This window comes from Aquarana catesbeiana, linkage group LG03 (assembly GCF_042186555.1).
Source record: "Aquarana catesbeiana isolate 2022-GZ linkage group LG03, ASM4218655v1, whole genome shotgun sequence".
NCBI lineage: Eukaryota > Metazoa > Chordata > Amphibia > Anura > Ranidae > Aquarana > Aquarana catesbeiana.
In genome coordinates, this window is record NC_133326.1 from 562,838,491 (window position 1) to 562,860,653 (window position 22,163).

General features: G+C 43.0%; 1 protein-coding gene across 2 annotated transcripts in view; it reads right to left on the reverse strand.

The window, feature by feature from the left end:
• The window catches only part of FAM180A (family with sequence similarity 180 member A), a 71,291-nt gene extending 51,177 nt beyond the window's left edge, over positions 1–20,114 (reverse strand). Inside the window, exons 1-2 of one of the 2 annotated variants that reach the window (XM_073621803.1) lie at positions 19,859–20,114; positions 12,683–12,812 (exon numbers count right to left, since the gene is read on the reverse strand). In XM_073621803.1, the coding sequence (XP_073477904.1) occupies positions 12,683–12,812; positions 19,859–19,894 (166 nt within the window). In that variant the 5' untranslated portion in view covers positions 19,895–20,114. The remainder of the gene's footprint in view (positions 1–12,682; positions 12,813–19,858) is intronic. The other variant, XM_073621804.1, reaches the window with a different exon arrangement.
• Positions 20,115–22,163: the final 2,049 nt, after the last annotated feature.

Genomic DNA, 22,163 nt, shown 5'->3' on the forward strand with positions numbered 1-22,163 from the left:
CCAGAAATTTGTGGAAGTTTCTTGATTCTTTACAAAACTTCCTTTGGGTAATAATCAAGCAGGCTTCTGGCCAGGACATACTTTCATTATTATATAAAGGAATGTATTGTATTAGGAAAATATGTTTGCAGTTTCTGCCTAAAATTTTACATTTCTACTAATGCAGATGAAAACAGACTGGCCAGCTGCTTTGGGAAGTCCACCCAAAATTGATTCTGCTATTTTAGATATAGCTCAGTTGTCTAAAACCAAGCCAGCTCCTTATTTTTCTTGGGAACTTCAGTGTTGAGATCTTAGGGATGCCGGAAGCCCCTCATGATAGACACAGCATATGTACAGACCTGGGAACCCCTTGTAATGAGCATAGCGGTGTGCAGACCCAGGAAATCATCACAGGGGTGGTGGGTGCCCCATCATGAGAACAACAGGTATGCAGACCCAGGAACCCCGTGCAGAGATCTCACCACTAGAGTCCCCGAGAGATAGAAGAGACCGTCAGGTGGTTTAATTCTTTAGCATCTATCAAAAGTACTACTCTTGATTCATTTAAATTTAATCTCACTCTTCCATACTGAAAGCCCATTTAAAACTGCATGTCCATCTTAGACTACCCTGTCCACAGGGTGACAACACTGCTGTGCAAATTCACTGCAGAACATACTGTGCTGTCACCTTGGTAAAACAAATGGAAAATCAATAGTTCTACTGGCAGGATCAACAAGTAATAAAACTATTTTATAGAAGGGACTCTGAAAATAAAAACTGCATTATTAATGCAGACTGCATCATATTTGTAATTTTTTATTTTGACCGTAGCTCCACTTTAAAGTCACACTCCGGAAAAATAAAAGGTCTGCAGCTCCACAGCAAGGATTAACTTCTCTTTCTGGGGAAAAAGCTTTATTCTTCTGATCCTCAGCTCCCTCCACAGAAGGTGCTTCCCTCTGCGCTGGTGGTGGACTGTCTTTCAGTGTCCTCACATCCAATGTAGGGTTATAGTTCCTGCATTTGTCTTGATGATGCCAGAGAACCTTAGCCCACTGAAGTGCAGGATGCCTGCGGGAGCGGAGGATCACGAGTAAGGCCCTTTTCACATGGGGTGGACTCCGCCAGAAGTCTGCCTCCTTAGCGGGGAATCTTTCCACTGATCCCCATTAGGCAGGCGGATGACTTGTCATATTCACTCCGCTTATGCAGAGCGGACACAGACACAGACCGCTATCCTCTATGGGCACTCGTATGTAAACGGACCACCTGTTCATTTACACCCGACTGTCATCTGTTCTGTTCCGCCAGATGGATGGGGAATGAATCTCCCATCCTTTTGTTTTTGGCGCACTGGATCGGATTGGATATCAGCAGGTGTCAACAGACACATGTCCGTTGACACCTGCGGCTCCATAGAGGGCAATGGATGGTCCGATCGGGTATGCCTAAAAAGCTGATAAGCAGACCCAATTGGTACCCCTGTGTGACAGGGGGCTAACACTGCTGTACCTGGTCCCAGTAGTCATAAATGGAAAGCTTACTCTTGTAGTATGGGCACAGCCTCACTGCAAGGGAGGACTTTAGTTTTCCCAGCGTTCAGCTTGAAGATCAGTGGCATTGGGAGGGAGCTGACCTGGGCTATAGCCCCGAGTAGGTCCCCAAAAAACCCCAGGTCTTGTCTTGCCAATGATAATTATTAGCCCCGAATCCCAAGGCCTGGGGTTGTCCAGCAACTCCGGGTTATTGGCTGCCTGCCCTGGGGCCGCTTTGCAGGGCCGATCCTGGGCGGGTGGTGCACGCCAGGCTCCGAGTCTGAAGGAAGGGGGGGCAAGCGCCACCGGTTTACACAAAGCTGGGATCTCCTCCATCTCCCGCTTACCCGGCGCGGCCAAGTGACATATGAAGTCCTGCCTCCTGGACCAGCTCCCATGATGGATGTCACACTGGTCCAATGCCAGGAAGTGTGACGTCCATCATAGGAGCCGGGCCAGGAGGCGGGACTTAGTGTGACAACGGTCATGCTGGGTAAGCGGGAGATCCCCGCTCTGTGTAAACCAGGGGATTTCCTCTCTCCCCATGCACTGGCAAGGCTGTGTTGATGAGCACTGGCAAGGCTGCGTTGATGGGCACTGAAAGCTGAGCTGATAGGATGAGCACTGATCAGGCTGCATTGATGGGCACTGTTGAGGCTGCGTTGATGGGCAGTGGTGAGGCTGAATTGATAGGCAGTGGTGAGGCTGTATTGATGGGTATTGGTGAGGCTGCATTGATGGGCACTGATCAGGCTGCATTGATGGGCACTGGTGAGGGTGCATTGATGGGCACTGGTGAGGCTGCACTGATGGGCACTGGTGAGGCTGCATTGATAGGCACTGATCAGGCTACACTGTTGGGTACTGTGACGCTGCATTGATGGACACTGATCAGACTGCATTGATGGGCACTGATAAGGCTGCACTGATGGGCACTGGTGAGGCTGCATTGATGGGCATTTATCCGGTTGTATTGATGGGCACTGATCAGGCTGCATTGATGGGCACTGGTGAGGCTGCATTGATGGGCACTGGTGAGGCTGCATTGATGGGCACTGATCGGGCTGCATTGATGGGCACTGATGAGGCTGCATTGATGGGTACTGATGAGGCTGCACTGATGGGCGCTGGTGAGGCTGCATTGATGGGGATTGATCTGGCTGTATTGATGGGCACTGATCAGGCTGCATTGATGGGCACTGGTGAGGCTGCACTGATGGGCACTGATCAGGCTGCACTGATGGGCACTGATCAGGCTGTACTGGTGATGCTGCATTGATGGGCACTGATCGGGCTGCATTGATGGGCACTGATGAGACTGCACTGATAGGCACTGGTGAGGCTGTTTTGATGGGCACTGATCAGGTTGCATTGATGGGTACTGATAAGGCTCCACTGATGGGCACTGATGAGGCTGAGCTGATGGGCACTGGTGAGGCTGCATTAATGGGCACTAATGAGGCTGCACTGATGGGCACTGATAAGGCTGAGCTGATGGGTACTGGTGAGGCTGCATTGATGGGTACTGGTGAGGCTGCATTGATGGGCACTGGTGAGGCTGCACTGATAGTCACTGATGAGGCTGCGCTGATGGGCACTGGTGAGGTTGCAGGAGTAGTATGGCGCTGCCCTTATGGAGACAAAAATTTTTTTTTTTCTTTCTTTGTAGTGAATGTATTGCCTAGTATCCTTATAGAATTGCTTCTAAAACCTGTATATGTTCAAAAATTGAATAAAACTGACTGGTGGTGAATATTTCTATTCAAAATGAAAATACAACAACTGGTGCTCCAATTGTTCAACAAAGGTGCATTGTGCCCTTTAAGTTAAGTAATAAAGTAGTTGTGGATATAGATGTAATATCATCTAGGTGGAAAGTGTTAAAAAAAAAAAAAAAAAAGGAAAACAGGAATAGTATGGCGCTGCCCTTATGGAGACAAAAAAAAACAAACAAAAAAAACCAAAAAAAACCAAAACAAACCTCTCTTTAAAATGACTTTATAATTCCTAAAGTGTGTGTGCCAAAAATGAATAAATATGTGACTGGTGCCAAGTCCTTACTGTTAAAGGTACAATTGCAACATAAGGTGCTTCAATTATTCAACAAAAGTGCATAGTGCAGCATCACTAAAGTGACCAGTGTTAAATCATACAAATACAACAATACAATCAATACAACATTGTGCAAAATATCCATCATAAATAGTGACTCTTGTGCTGTGACCAGTATTGGTTGGATAGGAAAAGTTCCGTTTATGAAAAAAACGGGGCCCCAGTAGAAGTCTGACGACGAAACGTGCGTAGGGCGGGTTACGAACGTCTTGCAGCACCTCTAACAAAGGGAATTCGCTAACTTTTGGCATGCTTGATTTGTTCATTTGAAATGTGAGTACATTTGTCTATTAAGTTTTAATAAAAGTTCTCCTATGGTTTTACGCGATGGGCATACCTTCTTTCCTTTACATGTAATTACTACACCACAATACGCAAGTAAAGTTTGGGGGATATACTTGATTGCTGCACAGTGGCAGACACTGTGACCGCGCATATCCCTGCAGGGGAAAGGAGAATCCGGTGAGTGCAAGCATTGTCAGAGCATGCAGACAAGGCACTAATTAAAGAAACCAGCACCTGGATAAGAAGCTTTCCTACAGATATTTGACCCTCAAAGATTGAACACTACAAAATACTCCAAAAAGAACTTGTTTTTTTCATAAACGGAACTTTTCCTATCCAACCAATACAGGTCACAGCACAAGAGTCACTATTTATGATGGATATTTTGCACAATGTTGTATGGATTTGTATGATTTAACACTGGTCACTTTAGTGATGCTGCACTATGCACTTTTGTTGAATAATTGAAGCACCTTATGTTGCAATTGTACCTTTAACAGTAAGGACTTGGCACCAGTCACATATTTATTCATTTTTGGCACACACATTTTAGGAATTATAAAGTCATTTTAAAGAGAGGTTTGTTTTTTTTTTTTGTCTCCATAAGGGCAGCGCCATACTATTCCTGTTTTCCTTTTTTTTTTTTTTTTTTTTTTTTTTTTTTAACACTTTCCACCTAGATGATATTACATCTATATCCACAACTACTTTATTACTTAACTTAAAGGGCACAATGCACCTTTGTTGAACAATTGGAGCACCAGTTGTTGTATTTTCATTTTGAATAGAAATATTCACCACCAGTCAGTTTTATTCAATTTTTGAACATATACAGGTTTTAGAAGCAATTCTATAAGGATACTAAGCAATACATTCACTACAAAGAAAGAAAAAAAAAAAAAAATTTTGTCTCCATAAGGGCAGCGCCATACTACTCCTGTTTTTTTACCATTTTTTAATACTTTCCACTTAGGTGGTATTGTATGTGTAGAGGCAGCAGCCATATCCATAACTAAAACATTCAATTCATTGCGCGGATTTACCCCATACACCTACTGGTGAGGTTGCGCTGATGGGCACTGGTGAGTATAATACACGATTTAAATGTGCTTTAACCACTTCCCTACCTGCCCATTGTCATATGACATCCGCAGATGGGATCTCCGGTCATATGACATCCTCGACTTCCCGGTGGTATAGGGGGCGAGCGCGCGTCGCCGTGTCACCAAGGAGCTAATGAGTGTGCCCGGCGGCCGCGATGTCCGCTGGGCACTCGTGATCGCTCGTTCCAGAGCAGGACCGTGGATCTGTGTGTGTAAACACACAGATCCACATCTTGTCAGGGGAGAGGAGACAGATCGTGTTTTCCTAGTATATAGGAACACCGATCGGTCTCCTCCCCAAGTCAGTCCCATCCCCCTACAGTTAGAATCACTCCCTAGGTAACACATTCAACCCCTTGATCGCCTCCTAGTGTTAACTCCTTCCCTGCCAATGACATTTTTATAGCACTGATCGCTGTATAAATGTGAATGGTCCCACAATAGTGTCAAAAGTGTCCGATATGTCCGCCGCAATGTCACAGTCATGATAAAAATCACAGATCGCCGCCATTACTAGTAAAAAAGAATAATAATAATAAAAATGCCATAAATCTATCCCCTATTTTGTAGGCGCTATAACTTTTGTGCAAACCAATCAATATCCGCTTTTTGCGTTTTTTTTTTTACCAAAATAATGTAGAAGAATACATATCGGCCTAAACTGAGGAAAAAATCAGTTTAAAAAAAAAATTTGGATATTTATTATAGCAAAAAGTAAAAAATATTGTGTTTTTTTCAAACTTGTCGCTTTTCTTTTGTTTATAGTGCAAAAAATAAAAACCACAGAGGTGATCAAATACCACCAAAAGAAAGCTCTATTTGTGGGGAAAAAATTAATTTGGGTACAGTGTTACATGACCGCGTAACTGTCATTCAAAATGTTACAGCGCTGAAAATTCAAAATTGGCCTGGGCAGGAAGGGAGGTGAAAAAGCTTTTTCCCTTTTATGAACAAGAAAATAATGGGGTTATGCTGTTGGGCTGGTATAATAATCCCTTCTAGATTGTAAACTCTAACGAGCAGGGCCCTCTGATTCCTCCTGTATTGATTTGTATTGTAAGTGTACTGTCTGCCCTCATGTTGTAAAGCGCTACGTAAACTGTTGCCGCTATATAAATCCTGTTTAATAATAATAATAAATAATGCATAATGCATTTCATTAAATTATTTCCAGGGCTGTTTTTTATTCCCAGTCTGGCCCTGGGGCTATAGTATGCAGTTTGCACACATCACTGCTCACTCACCAGGCAGTTCCCAGAACGAGAATGGCAGAAACCAAAAGAATAATTTATTGGGGGGGAGGGGGGCCGGTTACAGCAGCTTTAATGTGGCCTCCATCCTGTTCCGGTTCCGGCTTCCGGGTTTGGGTTTTTTTTTTTTTTCAAATAACATTTTATCATTATTATTCGTGTTTGCGATACAGTATAAAGAAGCAGAAAAAAAATCACAAGTATAAATTGTCATATACATTTCTGTTGTCAAACATTTACTCAGAAATACTGAGATAATCATAACCCATCCACTAGGATTAGATTACCAGGCTGTAATTCAGACTTTTTCAGACTAGGCAGAGGAACAAGACAGGGTTGTCCCCTATCTCCCTTATTATTCGCATTAGCGCTAGAACCCTTAGCTACAGCAATACTTCACAACCCAGACATAAAAGGTTATAATTCTAACAATAATACCTATAAAGTGAGTATGTATGCGGATGATATGGTATTATTCCTCACACAACCCAATATTGCTTAACTAAATTTACTACATACTCTCAAAACTTTCGCCTTACTATCTGGCCTAACAGTGAATGTCACCAAATCTATAGGTATGCCAATTAACATCCCATCATCCCACTTAGACTCCTTACGTTCCTCATTCAACTTTTCATGGTCAATGGATTCTCTCCCTTATCTTGGTATATTTCTTACACCAAATATTAATGACCTCTCCTTAAAAAACTACACCCCATTAATACAAAAAATGAAATTGATGCTCAAATTATGGAAATCTTTTAAAATATCTTTTCTGGGATGAATCACAGCAATTAAGATGACAATCTTACCAAAAATAATATACCTATTTAGAGCTCTCCCAATCAGATTAAATAAAGTAACTATTACTAAATTCCAAACAGAAATCAATACATTTATCTGGTCAGACTCCCGTCCACGTCTATCTAGATCAGTATTACACAATCCACAGAAAAACGGTGGTCTAGGTCTCCCAGACTTCTGGCTTTACTACCTAGCCGCCAGATGGTCACAAATAGCACAATGGCACATTCCCAACCCCAAAGTTCCTTGGGTTAGATTTGAAAAAGACTCCATCCAACCATATTCTATCTCAAGTATATTATGGGGTAATAAAGTATCAACTCACATCCTAGACAACCTTAATCAATTAGTCTCACATTCATATCAATTATGGAAACTACATAGCAAAAAATATAACTTAACCTCTAACACACCTCCACTTGCATCTTTTATCAGTGACCCAAAATTCCCCCTTACCTCAAATGAAAGAGGAGACTTTTCATGGTGGACAAATAATAACCTAATATCCCTCTTTAATTTTTTAGAAAACAACAACTTCACTTCATTCTCATCATTGAAATCTAGACATCAGATCCCCAATACAGAGTTTAATACATTTCTCCAAATTAGACATTTTTTTAGTACATATTTCCAAACAGTAAACTCACTCCCACCATCATTTTTTGAAAACATTTGTCTAAAAACACCTAGGAGAACAGGTCTGATATCTGAAATCTACTCTAATCTAGTCAATAACACAGAACAATCCAAACTTCCCTACATGCTTAAGTGGGAACAAGAATGTGATTTCTCATTTACAATGGAAAATTGGGACAAATGTATCATGAACTTACACAAATGCACAAGATCAATCACGATCAAAGAAACTGCAATCAAACTTTTTACAAGGTGGTATTATACTCCAATTAAAATTCATACTTTTTTCCCTGACACCCCTCATACATGTTTCAGAGGTTGCAATTCAACAGGATCCTTTTCTCATATCTTCTGGGAATGTGATAGAGTTACTCAGATATGGAAACAACTGGAAAAATTTGCCTCCAAAATTTCAAATAGTAATATAAACCTCACAATCTATAACTGTCTCCTTTTTTCCCCTATCATCGGTCTTTCCATACATAATACGAGATTGATCCACACAATATGTGTTGCTATACACTGGTTGATAGCATACTATTGGAAATCCCCCACAGTTCCTCTTTCACATTTGAAAACCAGAATTAACAATATTAATCTAATGGAAAAAATATTCCACACACTACAAAATACTAACCAGCTATACACAAAAAAATGGGACCCATGGTTTAACCATGCTAATCTCTTCTTTAACCCTGAATAATTCTACTAAATACTGAAGTTCACTGAAGAGTATTATATTCATATAGAGTTTAAGGTATAATAGGAATATTTATATTTATATATGAATATATACTCCATTCAAGAACCACTCAATATATTTTGTTATTCGTTTTGTAGAAATTACTTTGATTGTAAATTTTACGGCATAAGTCAATAAGCTTTTTGTACTATTTCTTTGTACCAAATAAAAAAAGTTTGTAAACAAAAAAATAAATACTGAGATAATGCTAAGTACCAAAAGTGTTGTAACATCTAACTTTTAGCAATCCTTTTGGCAGGTATGCATCGTTGATTCAATTGTTAAACTGTAACTTATTGTCCGTGACTATAAGAGTCACAAGAGTATGTAATATAAAGATATAGAGGGGGGTAATAAGAAGAGAAAGGGGTAAAGAGGGTAAAGAAGTCATCTGGGTGAGATTATTACCTGATCATGGTGGGTCTACCCGGAGACGCCAAAGCTCCCAGACACTGTTATGTGCCTCCAACCTGTCCTGCATTCTAGCCGTCATTTTCTCCATCAGTTCAACATCTTTAATTCTAGAGTAAAGATCTTCAAGAGAAGGTGGAGTGCAACGTTTCCAGTGTAGGGCTTTAAGGCAGCGTGCTGCTTCGAGTACATGACACACTAATTTCTTATACGGAGTAGGGAATTTTAGTGGTGATAAGTCTAACAGAAAGAATTTTGGGGTTGCCTGGACTTGCATCTCCAGGAGGTGGGTTAGTGACTGCTGAACCATGGTCCAGTTTGGGGCGAGTAATGGGCAACTCCAATAAATGTGTAGGAAGGTGCCCCTCGCTCCCTGGCATCTTCAGCACCTATCTGAACTAGCAGGGAAAATAGCGTGGAGCACGTCCGGGGTCATGTACCAAAATAGGAGGATTTTATAGGAATTTTCTTTATATAGTGTGCACATTGAACTCTTTGCTACCTGGGACCATATCGCCTGCCATTGTATTATAGGGATTTCTTCATTGAGGACCTTCTACCATTTTATCATATAGGAATGTTTGCCCTGCTCTTCTAGGGAAATAGCATTTAGAATCTTATATATACCCAATATGAGGCCCTTCTGTGCATTACCTGCTAGGATTATAGTTTCAAATGGGGATGGGGGAGAAAATTGCAGGTTAGGAGCTATAGTGAGTGCGTAGTGTCGGATTTTCAAGTACCCGTAGAATGCCTGTCTTGGTAGTTCAAATTTGGTCTGTAGGTCAGAAAATGATAATAGTTTACGTGTCCTGGGGTTCACTAGGTTCCCAAAATGAAATAGGTTCCGAGATGTCCAGGGATGTGACAACCAGTGTGTGAGGCTATCTGGCACGTTGGGATTACAGATAAAAGAGGTCAGTAGTGATTTTTCTGAGGACAACCCATGAGATTGAGCTAGTGTACGCCATATCCGCCTCAGTTGGGACATGGAGCCCAGCAGACGGTCAGGGCTACTTCCGCATTCGCACTCCACAGTAGATTATTTGGGTGTATTGGGGCTATCCATAATTTTTCAATTTCTGTCCACTTACTGTATGATTTGTGGGTGAACCACGAGGCAACTGCTCGCAGTTGTGCTGCTTCATAGTACTTGATAATATTAGGGAATACGTGGCCCCCCTCATAACGCAACGCCATCAACACCGGTCTCGGTATCCTATGCCTTTTGTAGTTCCAGATATATTGGAATAAATCTGATTGAAGCTTTTTCAGGTGTTTGTATGGGACTGGGATGGGCAACGTTTGAAAGGGATATAGGAGTTTCGGGAGGATGGTCATTTTAATTGAAGCGATTCGTCCTAGAAGGGAGATATGTTTTTTTTTCCATTTGCGCAATAAGGATTTAATTGAGCAAAAAAGTGGGGGGAAGTTTTCTTGGTACAAAGTGGTAAATTTTGAGGTGATGTGGGTTCCCAAATACTTCAGGGCGGTCGTTTTCCATTTGTAGGGAAAGTTGATTTTTAAAAGTGAGACCTCTGCTTCGGGGATATTAATAGGCAATGCTTCTGACTTTGACGCATTGATTTTATATCCCGAGAGGGCACGGAAACGGTCTAGTTCTGCATGTAGGATCAGAAGGGTAATATGGGGCCGGGTCAGTGTAAGAATAATGTCATCGGCAAAAAGGGGGATTTTAAACTCCTTACCTCTAACCAAAATTCCTCGTATATCTGGGTTGTTGCGGATAGAGGCGGCTAGGGGTTCGACACAGAGCACGAATAACTGGGGTGAAAGTGGGCACCCCTGTCTGGTGCCATTTGTCACAGAAAAAGATGTGGAGAGTGCAAAGGGGGTCCTAACTTGAGAGGAGGGACTGGAGTAGAGATGTCTGATCGCCTGCAGAAATGGTCCCCGGAATCCCATATGGCGTAGCGTGGCGAACAGAAAAAGCCACCCCAAGCGATCAAAAGCTTTCTCAGCGTCCAGGCTAAGTAGCAAGGATGCCGAGTTTTCTCTGTTCGCCACCCCCACTAAGTCTATCACCTTTCTGGTGTTGTCGCCTGCTTGCCGAAGTGGGACAAAACCCACTTGGTCTTTATGGACTAGAGAGGGAAGAATCATGTTCAGATGACTGGAGAGTAGTTTAGTGAAAATTTTAAGGTCAGAATTTAGTAAGGCGATGGGTCTATAATTAGCGCATAGGGAAGGACCCTTGTCCGGCTTAGGAATTATAAAGGAGTGATAAAGGAGCGCTGCATGTCTGGAGGGATGGGGGTATCCCGAAGAAAGGCGTTAAATAGTTTGCGTATATGTGGGAGCAGTAGTGGAAGAAATGTTTTATAGTATTCATAGGGAAATCCATCTGGGCCCGTGGCTTTGTGAGACGGTAGAGATTTAATAGTCAATTCTATTTCCTCATCAGTGATCTGCGCATTAAGTGACAACAGGTCAGATGGTTGGAGATGAGGGATTCCACTTTGTTCCAAGTATTGTCGCATACTTTGGGATAAGTCCAAAGAGGGGGGTTGCTGGTTATGTCCGGGTTGTTGCAAAGGTCTTTATAGAAGTCTGCAAAGGTATGGGCAATCTCCGTAGGATGGGATAGCAAACGGCCCGATTTGTCTTTAATCTGATGTGGCGTTTGAATGTGGGAGTGTTCGTGTAACTTATTAGCTAGAAGGAAATGTGCTTTATTTCCTTTGTCGTAGAACATTTGTTTCAGTCTGGTCAATGCCTTTTCTATGCGGCCTAGAGCGAGGTCCTTGAGGGTTGTACGTAGATTGATTATCTTTTTGAGGAGGGGTATTGTGGGGGTAATTTGGAGCTTGCGTTCAAGCACCCTAAGTTCTTGTTCCACATTTGCTTCCGCAGCTAGTGCGTCTTTCTTCAGTGCTGAGGACAGTGCCATACATTTACCCCGAAGGACTGCCTTATGGGCTTCCCCGAGCGTTGGGAGAGAGACTTCTGGGGCGGTGTTCTCTATAAAGTAGTGTTTGAGGGTGGAGTTTAATTCTATTTGAGCAGGTTGGTGTTGGAGAAGGAATGTGTTTAGTCTCCAATTATAGGGCCTACGGATGGGGGTGCCTAATTCTAGCGTAAGTAAGATAGAGGCATGGTCTGACCAGGAAATAGGAAATATTTGAGCTGTGCGCGTTAGTCTGAGTGTATGGTTATTAACAAAAAAAGTAGTCAATATGGGAGTGTGTACAGTGAGGGGTGGAATAGAATGTGTACTGCCGATCGCCTGGGTGGAGAGCCCTCCACGCATCAAAGAGCGCATATCGTCTAGAGATTTGTCGGAATAGTCTCGAGTCCCTAAGGACCCGAGGTGAAGACGCCCGGGGGCCCACCACATGATGATCCGCAGATGCTGATTGAGTGAGATTGAAATCTCCCCCCACCACCAGAACCCTAGGGTTTGATCTAAAAATACGGGCATATACCCTGGATAAAAAGTTGTGTTGTTTAGCATTTGGTGCATATAAAGTGTAATCTCTTGTGTTTGCCATAGTCCCTGTAATATAATAAAGTGGCCATGAGGATCACAATGCTGGGTCAAGCAAGTGAAGGGGGATCCCCGCTTAATAAGTATAGCCACTCCAGCTTTTTTATGGGTACCTGATGAGAAAAAGATCTGGGGAAAGTATTTAGCTCCCTTTATCAAAGTGGGTCTCTTGGACCATTACAATATCAGCTCCTGACTGTCTGAATTCCCTTAGCACCAAATGTCTTTTTTTATTGGAGTTTAGGCCATGTACATTTAAGGATAGGATCTTGGCCATAATGTTAAGTATGGGTGTGGGAATGTGTGCTTACCTGATGGAGACGTACTGGGTTCTGAGGCTAAGGACCAGGAGCAGGCCCTCTCTGAGAGGAGACCAGGGTATTCTATGCATAGTACTGTGCATACTTGATGATGACAAGGGGGAAAGAGAAAGAAAAAGGGCTGGAAAAGAGAGAAGGATGCAGTTAGCACAAGGTGACAATGAAAAACATACATCATCATTAAACCTTGAAAGGCCAACAAGCCTAGGTTAAAACGGACTACCAAATGCCCCTCCACCACCACCCCAAGTGGGCTGGCCGAGAAAGGGCACCAGGGAGCCCGCAGCTGGTTAAAGAAAACAAATAAACTATACATAGCTCTAAACTATAAAATAAGAGGGGGTGGCAGGTGATGGATTAAATGCCAACACTCTCAGAGCTCATCCGAAACATGCCCTTATTGATTAACTAGAAGTTGACGTAGGGGCAACTTGGGGGACTCTAAGCTAGAATTATAATAGTCAAAATTGTCCTAGGCTGGTATAACTGCTGAGCCTAAATGCTCAAGTCCTGTGGTGATTTGTAGATGCAGATGCGGCTCAGTGGCTCTTATGCTTGGCGGGCTTGCGGGATGCATCTGGGTACCGGGGTTGATTGGCGGTGGGCACTTTCTGCCAGATTGTGGGTGGTGTTGGTGTTTTGGCCAATATATCCCAGTCCGGCAGTTGTGGGATTTGAATTTCCAAGATGTCGCAGAAAGTGCGGAGATCCTCTGGGTATCTCAGTATGGCAGATTTGCCTTGGTGTTTTGCGGTGAGGCTGAAAGGGAAGCCCCAACGGTAGGGGATTGCATCTGCCTGCAATATTTGTAGCAGAGGTTGGAGGGTTGGAGGAGTCTGCGTTTTTGCAGGGTGATCCAAGAAAGGTCAGGATATATTTGTATCTGTACTCCATCAAAAGTCACTTTGCGTGCAAGGCGAGCCTGCCTCATAATTTCTTCTTTAAGGGGGTAGGAGCTAATTCTGCAGATGACATCTCTCGGTTTTGAGGTGGCTCCTTTAGGTTGCAGAGCTCGATGGGCTCTATCCATTTCTATATGTTTTGTGGGTGGCTCACCAAGTAGATTATCGAAGGCGGTTTGCAGAGTTGATTGCAAGTCCTCGGTGCCTTCTAGTTCTGGAATACCTCTCACGCGAATGTTGTTTCGGCGCCCCCTATTGTCCAGATCTTCTACGTGCCTTTGCATATCTCTAAGCAGTGAACGGTGATCTGCCCCCTGGAGTTGGGTTCTGTAAACGGCCAATTTGGTTTCCTGGATTTCTTCCTCAGCCATTTCCACTCTATCTGCCAGGTGTTTAAGGCCAGTCTGGAGCACTTGAATTTCTGTGCGACAGGTGGATTTCACATCCTCTATTAACTGCCGAAAGTCCTCTTTAGTGGGCATGGCTTGCAGATATGTGTGCCATTGAGGGGGCAAAGGGGGTACCTGTACGGGATCATACTCCTGACGGGGTGATGATGGGCCAGGCGGTGGAGTGTGTGGGCTTAAAATACCTGCTCAGATAGAAGGTGTGATCCGGTTGTTGGGGGGTCCCAGGGGTCAGACCACATCAAGGCCTGTAGTGGTTGTAGTGGTGGGAGGCCTCACAGTGCATGTCTCTGCGGGGGGATGGGCCGGGGTACAGGCCTTCTGTGCATAAGAGGTTGTTACGGCTGGATGTTGCCTGGAAGCACTGGGGTCCCTGGATCGGGACAGTCTCTGTGCCTTGGGAGGGGGAGAAGCGACCACCATGGCCCAGGAGCTAACATGATCATTCCCAGCCTCTTGATGTACTCCATCGGGAGGATGTGCAGGCCCTGGCAAGGCCGGGTAGTCCTGGGAGAGATCCGATAATGCCAGGGATGCAGGATCCGACCCCAGTATAGAGGGATCCGAGGCCGTCTGCAGCAATCGTGGGAACGCTGCGGAGCACTGTGTGTAGTGCTGTGTGGTGATGGGCAGCATGGCGGACTGCGGCCCACGTGGCTGTGTGTGTGGAGAGTCCGGGCAAATAGAGGGACTCACCGCTCCGGGTAAGCAGGGCTGATTCCATGGGGACCGTAGCTTCCAGCGGGGGCCTGTGGAGGTCTGGTGCTGGGCAGGAGCAGGCGGTGGGCTCTGTGCGGAGCTCCGGCGACAGGGCGCGGAAGTGTCCGGCGCCATATTGTCCTCTCCGCTCTGAGGCTGGAGGAAGAAGGCACGGAGGTCCATGGAAGCTCCCGGAGGAGGCTGTGAAGCGCCCCTGGGCTTAGAGGAATGAGTGGTTCTCGGTTTGCCCATAAGGCTGTAGTGGATCGTCCCCAGAAGTGCCTTTCATGCTGTGGGCTTGGAGAGCAAGGAGATCAGGCAGCCATCTAGGTCGGCTTCCGGTCACGCCCCCCTTCCGGGTCTGTGTTAAAGCCCCCTCCTCCGCATCTGCTGGGCTGCGGTCCGCCGCCCGCAGGACAGCACAGCAACAGGCCACAGCAGCAGCACACACTCCACAGCCAGCTCAAGTGAGCCCTCAGCCCAGACTCAGTGTGATGTCACTCAGTGTGATGACAGCACTGGAACAGGCCACAGCCCAGCCCACATTGGATAGGGGTGAGGGTGGTCGATGGTTGGAGCTTGGGCTGGACTTACTGTAAAATGTGGGAGGGGTTATCAAATTTACCTTCGGGCTGAAGCCCCTGGTCTTTTTCCCACCCCTGTTGAAAATGCTTCTCAATTGCTTTGACTTATGGGTTAGCTCCCTACTCTGTCTTGTTAAAACGTGATTGTAATCAGCAGTTCTGTCCAAATTCTAAGGATGTTCTGCCATTAAACACATTTCAGGAGTCCAAGTCCCGTGAATACTGTCATATGATACTGAGTGGATTGAACGTCTAGGAAGCTATGGTCAAAGGAAGCCGCGTGGAGCTGCCAGCTGGACAAGGAGGAGAGGATTAAACCATGTGACCTGTATGGGTCTGACTGTTCAGTCATCGTTCCGATACGATCCAAAACTAAGAAGTGAATGCATGGCGTCCCTCGTGTGTTCTATCATTCTATCTATCATGTGTTCTAAGCCAAGAGAGGCTTAGAGAAAAGCTGCATTAATTACCTAATGCATTTGTCTGAAGGGATTGTAAAGTGATGTATTAAAGATTGAGTTTAAATTATAACTGTATCTATTTATAAGAAACATAATATCAGTTTAGAATAATACAATCTTGTGACTTTTGACAAATCCTGGTCTATATGGCCTTATAAGCTATGAATTAAATGATACTCGAGGTGATTATACCGTATTAACAGAACCAGTAGGTCCAGTACTGTACCTATTTATCCTTTTGTACAATTGTATCTTCTGATTGTATATCACTATGAGATGTATATCACTTACTACCCTTTTTTTTTTTATTTATGTTGTACAACCCTTTTCCCTCCATTTCCCCATTTTTCTTTTTCCTTTCTGTACCCATTTCTTGAAATACTCAATAAAAACTTATTGATATAAGAATAATACAATCTATAAACTTGTGACTATTCCTAAAAGCTGAACTCCAGGCCCCTCTCCTGTACTGAAATTGCTTACTCTGCTTTCACTGCACACTGTGAGCTTCTCACAATGTGCATTAGAAGCTGCAGCAAGTCAGATAGAGCTCATTTCTTTTTACCCCAGTCTGACTGTCCTTGGGCCACCCCTTTCATTATCTCAGCATCATATGTGGACATTACCTAGGACAGGCTGAAAGCAAATACACCTGTCTAAGAAAGCCCATGACTCCAGACTAACATCCACTCATCAAGACACTTTAATATTTGAATAACTTCTCTCAAGAGCCAGCTCACAGCTTGCATCAGGGCTAAGGGCTCTTGAGAGGAGTACTGATGCACCTCCCATTAGCCATGTTCTGCTTGCAATGCATAGAGGAGCACAGAGACCCAGTGATGATCCCACTGGGTAAGAAATACATTATGAAATGAAAACAGGAAGGTTTTATTTTAAAATGTCATTATCGCATTGATTAGGAGAAACCAGGTCAACCAGGTAAAATGTAAGCAGAATAAACTTCAGCTCTAGGTTGGGCTGCACAGTGGCTGAGTGGTTAGCACTTCCACCTGGCAACACTGGGGTCATCGGTTCATGGAGTTTGCATGTTCTCCCTGTGCTTGCATGGGTTTCCTGCGGGTACTCTGATTTCCTCCCACACTCCACAGACATGCTGGTAGGTTAATTGGCTCCTAGTATGTGTATGAATGTGAGTTAGGGGCTTTAGATTATGAGCTCCATGAGGGCAGGGACTGATGTGAATGTATAATACATATGTAAATTAATGGCGCTATATACTGTAATAAAATAAATAAATCAGTCAAAGGGACTATAAACCCCAATTTTTTTAGTTTTGAATAAAGTAAAAGTTAAAATCTCTGTTTATTTTGTGCTGTTTGTGTCCTCTCTGGGGAGATTCACCACCTCTAGTTATCCTGTGACCATTGTCAGTGACATAAAAAGTGATGGGAAATTCAACATTTTACAGCTGAGACCGGAACAGGAGATATGGGGGCATTTTCCGTCGCACTTACCCCATTGTGGCCTCCTGTTCCCCAGCTCTCCAGGGCAACGGCGGCTTCCGTTTCCTCCCTCCTTCTCAGCGGCCAATCTGGAGTCTTCTCTTTTTGGCCAATCAGAAAACAGGTCTCACACCCGCTTCTGATTGGCCGGATTGAGAATCAGTGTTAAAACAGCGAATATTCATTCGCTGTTGTAACACCTGGGTGGGTTCATGGGGCAATGCTCTGCGCCACAAGCCACCCTATTTTGAAGCCTATTTTGAAAATACCCCCGCCGCTGTAATTCAGGCACCCTGAAAGGGGCCGTATGCCTGAATAGGGGGTGGCCGCAGCGGTCACCCCCTATGCTATGCATAAATCTATCCTTTAATCAGACAGGTGATGGCGAGTATAGAGGGGGCAGCACCCGGTCTCCCCTAATGGACGGGCCACCACTGCACTGTGAACATTGGTGCTGCGCTGTTCTTTAAAAAGAAAAAAAAAAACTATGCTGCTAGAGGTAGTAGTACAAAGGTAAATGAACACGTAAAATTATATAAATATATAAAAAACCAGAAACAATATAAGAATAAGTACAATCAATATAGAGCACTTCTATACCCAATAGGTGCAGTGTGATAGTCCACAATAATCGGTGGTAATAGCAAAGTGCAAAGTACAAGAAAATCATTCAATAAAGACTTAAGGCCAGATGTGATAAGTATCGATTATTGTGGAATATCACACTGCACCTACTGGGTATAGAAGTGCGCTATATTGATTGTTTCTGTTTTTTTATATATTTATATCATTTTACATGTTTATTTACCTTTGTACTACTACCTCTAGCAGCATAGTTTTGTTTTGTTTGTTTTTTTGTTTTTTTTTTAAAAAGAACAGCGCAGCACCAGTTTTTACATACTCTATTTCTATTGCTGTATGGGCTGAGTTTGACCTATATTCGGTGCTTGCAGCAGTTCAACGTTCATTGCCCTTCGTTTACATGGTAGCGCAGGAATAACTATACATTTCAGTACCACTGCACTGTGGACACCTTTTCCAGTGACAGCTGTCTAAAAAAAGGAATTCTTCTTATTTATTAGAGATTTCCCCCATTTGATCTGATTGAATGTGTGGGATGGAGGAATCCTCTCACTGTGCTATTTCATTCTTACAGTGAGAAGCCTTCCCCACAGTCAGAATACAATGATCAATGCTGCTAGTTATAGCCAGCGACACTGATCAATCGGGAAAAACCTGAAAGGCTTGTTTACCAATTGACTTCTGTACAACCAGGGTGCCCATACATGGATCTAAATTTGTCCAGTCCCTGCTGAACAGGCCAAATTGCGATCCATGTATGGCCACCTTTAGATACACTACCAAATTGAAGCCAAACTCCAGCTAACACTTTATAAGCAGTTACAAATAAAGGTGCTCCATTCATAAATAACAGCTGATTATTCTAAGCACCCCTGTCAGTGGTAAATGGTTTGTCTCATCCCTGTAACTGCAAGAGAGCTTAATCATTTGAAAAACAACAGACTTACTGTCTGGATCACCAGATCAAAAATAGAAGAGAAAGCCTAAAAAAGAAAATGAATGCAGCCATCACATCTAAGAATTGGTAAGCTGCAATATAATAAATGTTTTGGGTTTATTACTGTGTTAACATTTGGCTTGCATTTTTGCTTTTAATCAGTGGCTATGTAGGACTAGAGCCAGCATCGAGATTATAGAACTGGAGCCCATACCTTTATAAACAAGCCAACCATGGTTCTCTCATATTCCTATCCTCACATTTCCTTTCAGAACTATTTAATTTCCAGCTGATCATTTGCTCCTCTTAAGAAAAAAAAAAAAAAAACTAAAAACGAAATAAAAAAAAAAAAACCCCCATGAAACTTAAATTGAAATAAAGCCTCCATCACCAACAGACCGACGTCACCAGAAAAATCAATATGTGGAAGTGGAATTTCTTTTTTGGAACGTTTTTTACTGTACAGTCTCTTTGTGCTTCTGTATTTCAAGGGATTAAAAACAGTGCACATAAAAGTTTTCTGTACCTACAAGCATCGCTCCATATTACTTGACATCTCTGTATGCACATATTGCAATGTTTGAATAAATACCGGTAAGTATGGTATAGATTTTTTTTTTAACAAGAAATTGAATAAATAAGTATGGTATATATTTTTTCTCTTAACTTTCGATTTTATAACATTTTTAATGCAAGCCTGCCCCTAAAAATAAATAAAAAATAAAAAAAATTTAAAAAAATTAACATCTTAAAAAAACCACAGATAACAATACTTATCAAGCCCGCCATGCGTGACTCAGATCAGAGCTACATGCACAGGTGGAATTTCCAATTCTTCCAGGTGTGAGGGCAGGATTGATAAATATTACTAATGTATTGCTATAGGCTGATTTTTCTTCTTCTTTTAGTGAAAGAGTCATTTTATATACAAAAACAAATAAAAGTGTAAAATGGACACTATGACAAGCATACACACACTACACACACACACACACACACACACTATATAACACATACAAAGACACAAATGAAAAAAAAAAAAAAAAAAAAAAATATATATATATATATATATATATATATATATATATATATACACACATGAAAAAAAAATCTATATATATTATATTTTTACCTCGTTGCCACTTGCTGGTGAAGTTGGCTTCCACATAGTTGTAGAAGAGCAGTAGTAGGCAGGGTAGAAGATACATGGTCTCTGTGGCCCCTGTAGGTTGTGCGATCTTCTTCAGAGGGATGTGTGGTTGTATTCAGAAGGACCTGTTCTCCTGGCTACAGCTGCTGATCCTCCCAGTAGTTGCTTCTGTGCTCTCTGAAACCTCTAGTACATTGACTTATGGCTGGCTGATTTTTTTTCCAGTCTTACACATCTGGAAAGAGTCAGGAATGTGGCACGTGAGAGCTCGACCGCCTGAAGAACCCAAACATTATCCCATTCTCTATGTTGCTGTCTGTGCTGTAATCGGTCCTGTGGGCTTCATATGTTATTACCTGATATGAAACTCGTTTGAAGTCCAGGGTCATTCCTTACATGGGATTACAGAAAAGGTCAAACAGTCCAGAAGATATTCTTTTTCTTTGCAAATGATTGGTTGATTGAAGTAAACGCAGCTTCATCTTATTCACTAAGCTCAGTGAACATTCACTTTCCTAAGAGAACAATTGCTACCTCTTTAGTCAATTAATCCCAAAGTGATAGTAAACCTCTCCACTGAGAAAACAGAAGCAATTCACACTGGCATTAGAAACAGGCATTTGAGGTGCGTTTTTGCCGCTCCTCGAAAGTCTAGTAAAGTAGTCTGCAATGGATAATATGGATAATGGACAGAGCTATTCACATTTGAAAAACATAACGTTTGTGTCACTTTGCGTAGATGTGCAGTATAAATGATCTACATGTCGAGTCTGGGAGGAGTTGAGGCTTGTCAACTTCTTCCATTCAAGTCTATGGTAATGTGCCGATTCTTCCGTGTTCAGGAAAGGGAGGTCGAAGCTCACCTAAATGTGGCAGCTCCTAATTTCTGCTAAAAGCCTATGTGTACATAGACACATAGGCCTTTATGCAATTGCGTTTAGGAGCTTTGGCGAAAAACGCCAAAGGCTCCTTAACTCAAGTTTAGGAGCTGCCTGTGTAGGCTAGTGTAACATGAAGCCTTATGCCCTGTACACACGGTCGGACATTGATCGGACATTCCGACAACAAAATCCATGGATTTTTTCCGATGGATGTTTGCTCAAACTTGTCTAGCATACACACGGTCGCACAAAGTTGCCGGAAAATCCGATCATTCTGAGCGCAGTGAGGTAAAACACGTACGTCGGGACTATAAACGGGGCAGTAGCCAATTGCTTTCGTCTCTTAATTTATTCTGAGCATGCGTGGCACTTTGTGCGTCGGATTTGTGTACACACGATCGGAATTTCCGACAACGGATTTTGTTGTCGGAAAATTTTATAGCCTGCTCTCAAACTTTGTGTGTCGGAAATCCCTATGGAAAATGTGTGATGGAGCCTACACACGGTCGGAATTTCCGACAACACGGTCCTATCACACATTTTCCATCAGAAAATCCTATCGTGTGTACAGGGCATTTCAGTCCAAGGGATAAAAAAGGACATAAAAATTGCCAAAGTGACAAAACTTCTAATATTTCATACTCTCCATAACATAAAGCTTAAGTTTAATCTGCTTATATTTTGCCTTCCCTGGTTCCTACTCTTCCCCATCATCATGCTAATGACAATAACAATAGGTTATGTACATATTCTAAACAAGCAATAATAGAACAACCTTCACTGACCTTTGTAGGTATAGACATTATGGAGAAATGCATCTTTAAATTCACAACAGTGACATTAAAGACAATGGGCTCCATTCACAGAACCAGATTGCATGCGGCATTTAGGTGTTTTGCCAAATACCGCATGAGATCCTGAAAATGTCAATTCACTACTGCTTTTGGGGGTATTTACCGCATAAAGCAAAAACGTTGGGTAAATACCGCATAAAACAGGAGTATAAGTCAATTCACAAAAAAAATAACTTGCATGCGATAAATAAGTAGTGGTTCCGGCATGCTGTATTCAAGGAACCGGTATCCTGAACAACCAGTAAACAACCTTATGGTTAATGAGCAGGCGGCCGCCGCGTCCTTAACAACCGATGAGTCATCAGCTGTCAGCGGGGTTCCCCGCTGACAGCTGAAAGTAAAAAAAAGATTATCAGCAATTAAAAAATCAGAAAAGAAAACGCGTGGAGTCCCCCCAATCCATACCAGGCCCTTTGGAATTTGAAGGGAACTTAGGCCCCATTTTTTTCTATTGGTCCCCCCACAATATCCATACCAGACCCTTATCCGAGCATACAGCCTGGCAGGTCAGAAAAGGGTGGGGATGAGCGGGCACCCCCCCCCTTCTGAACC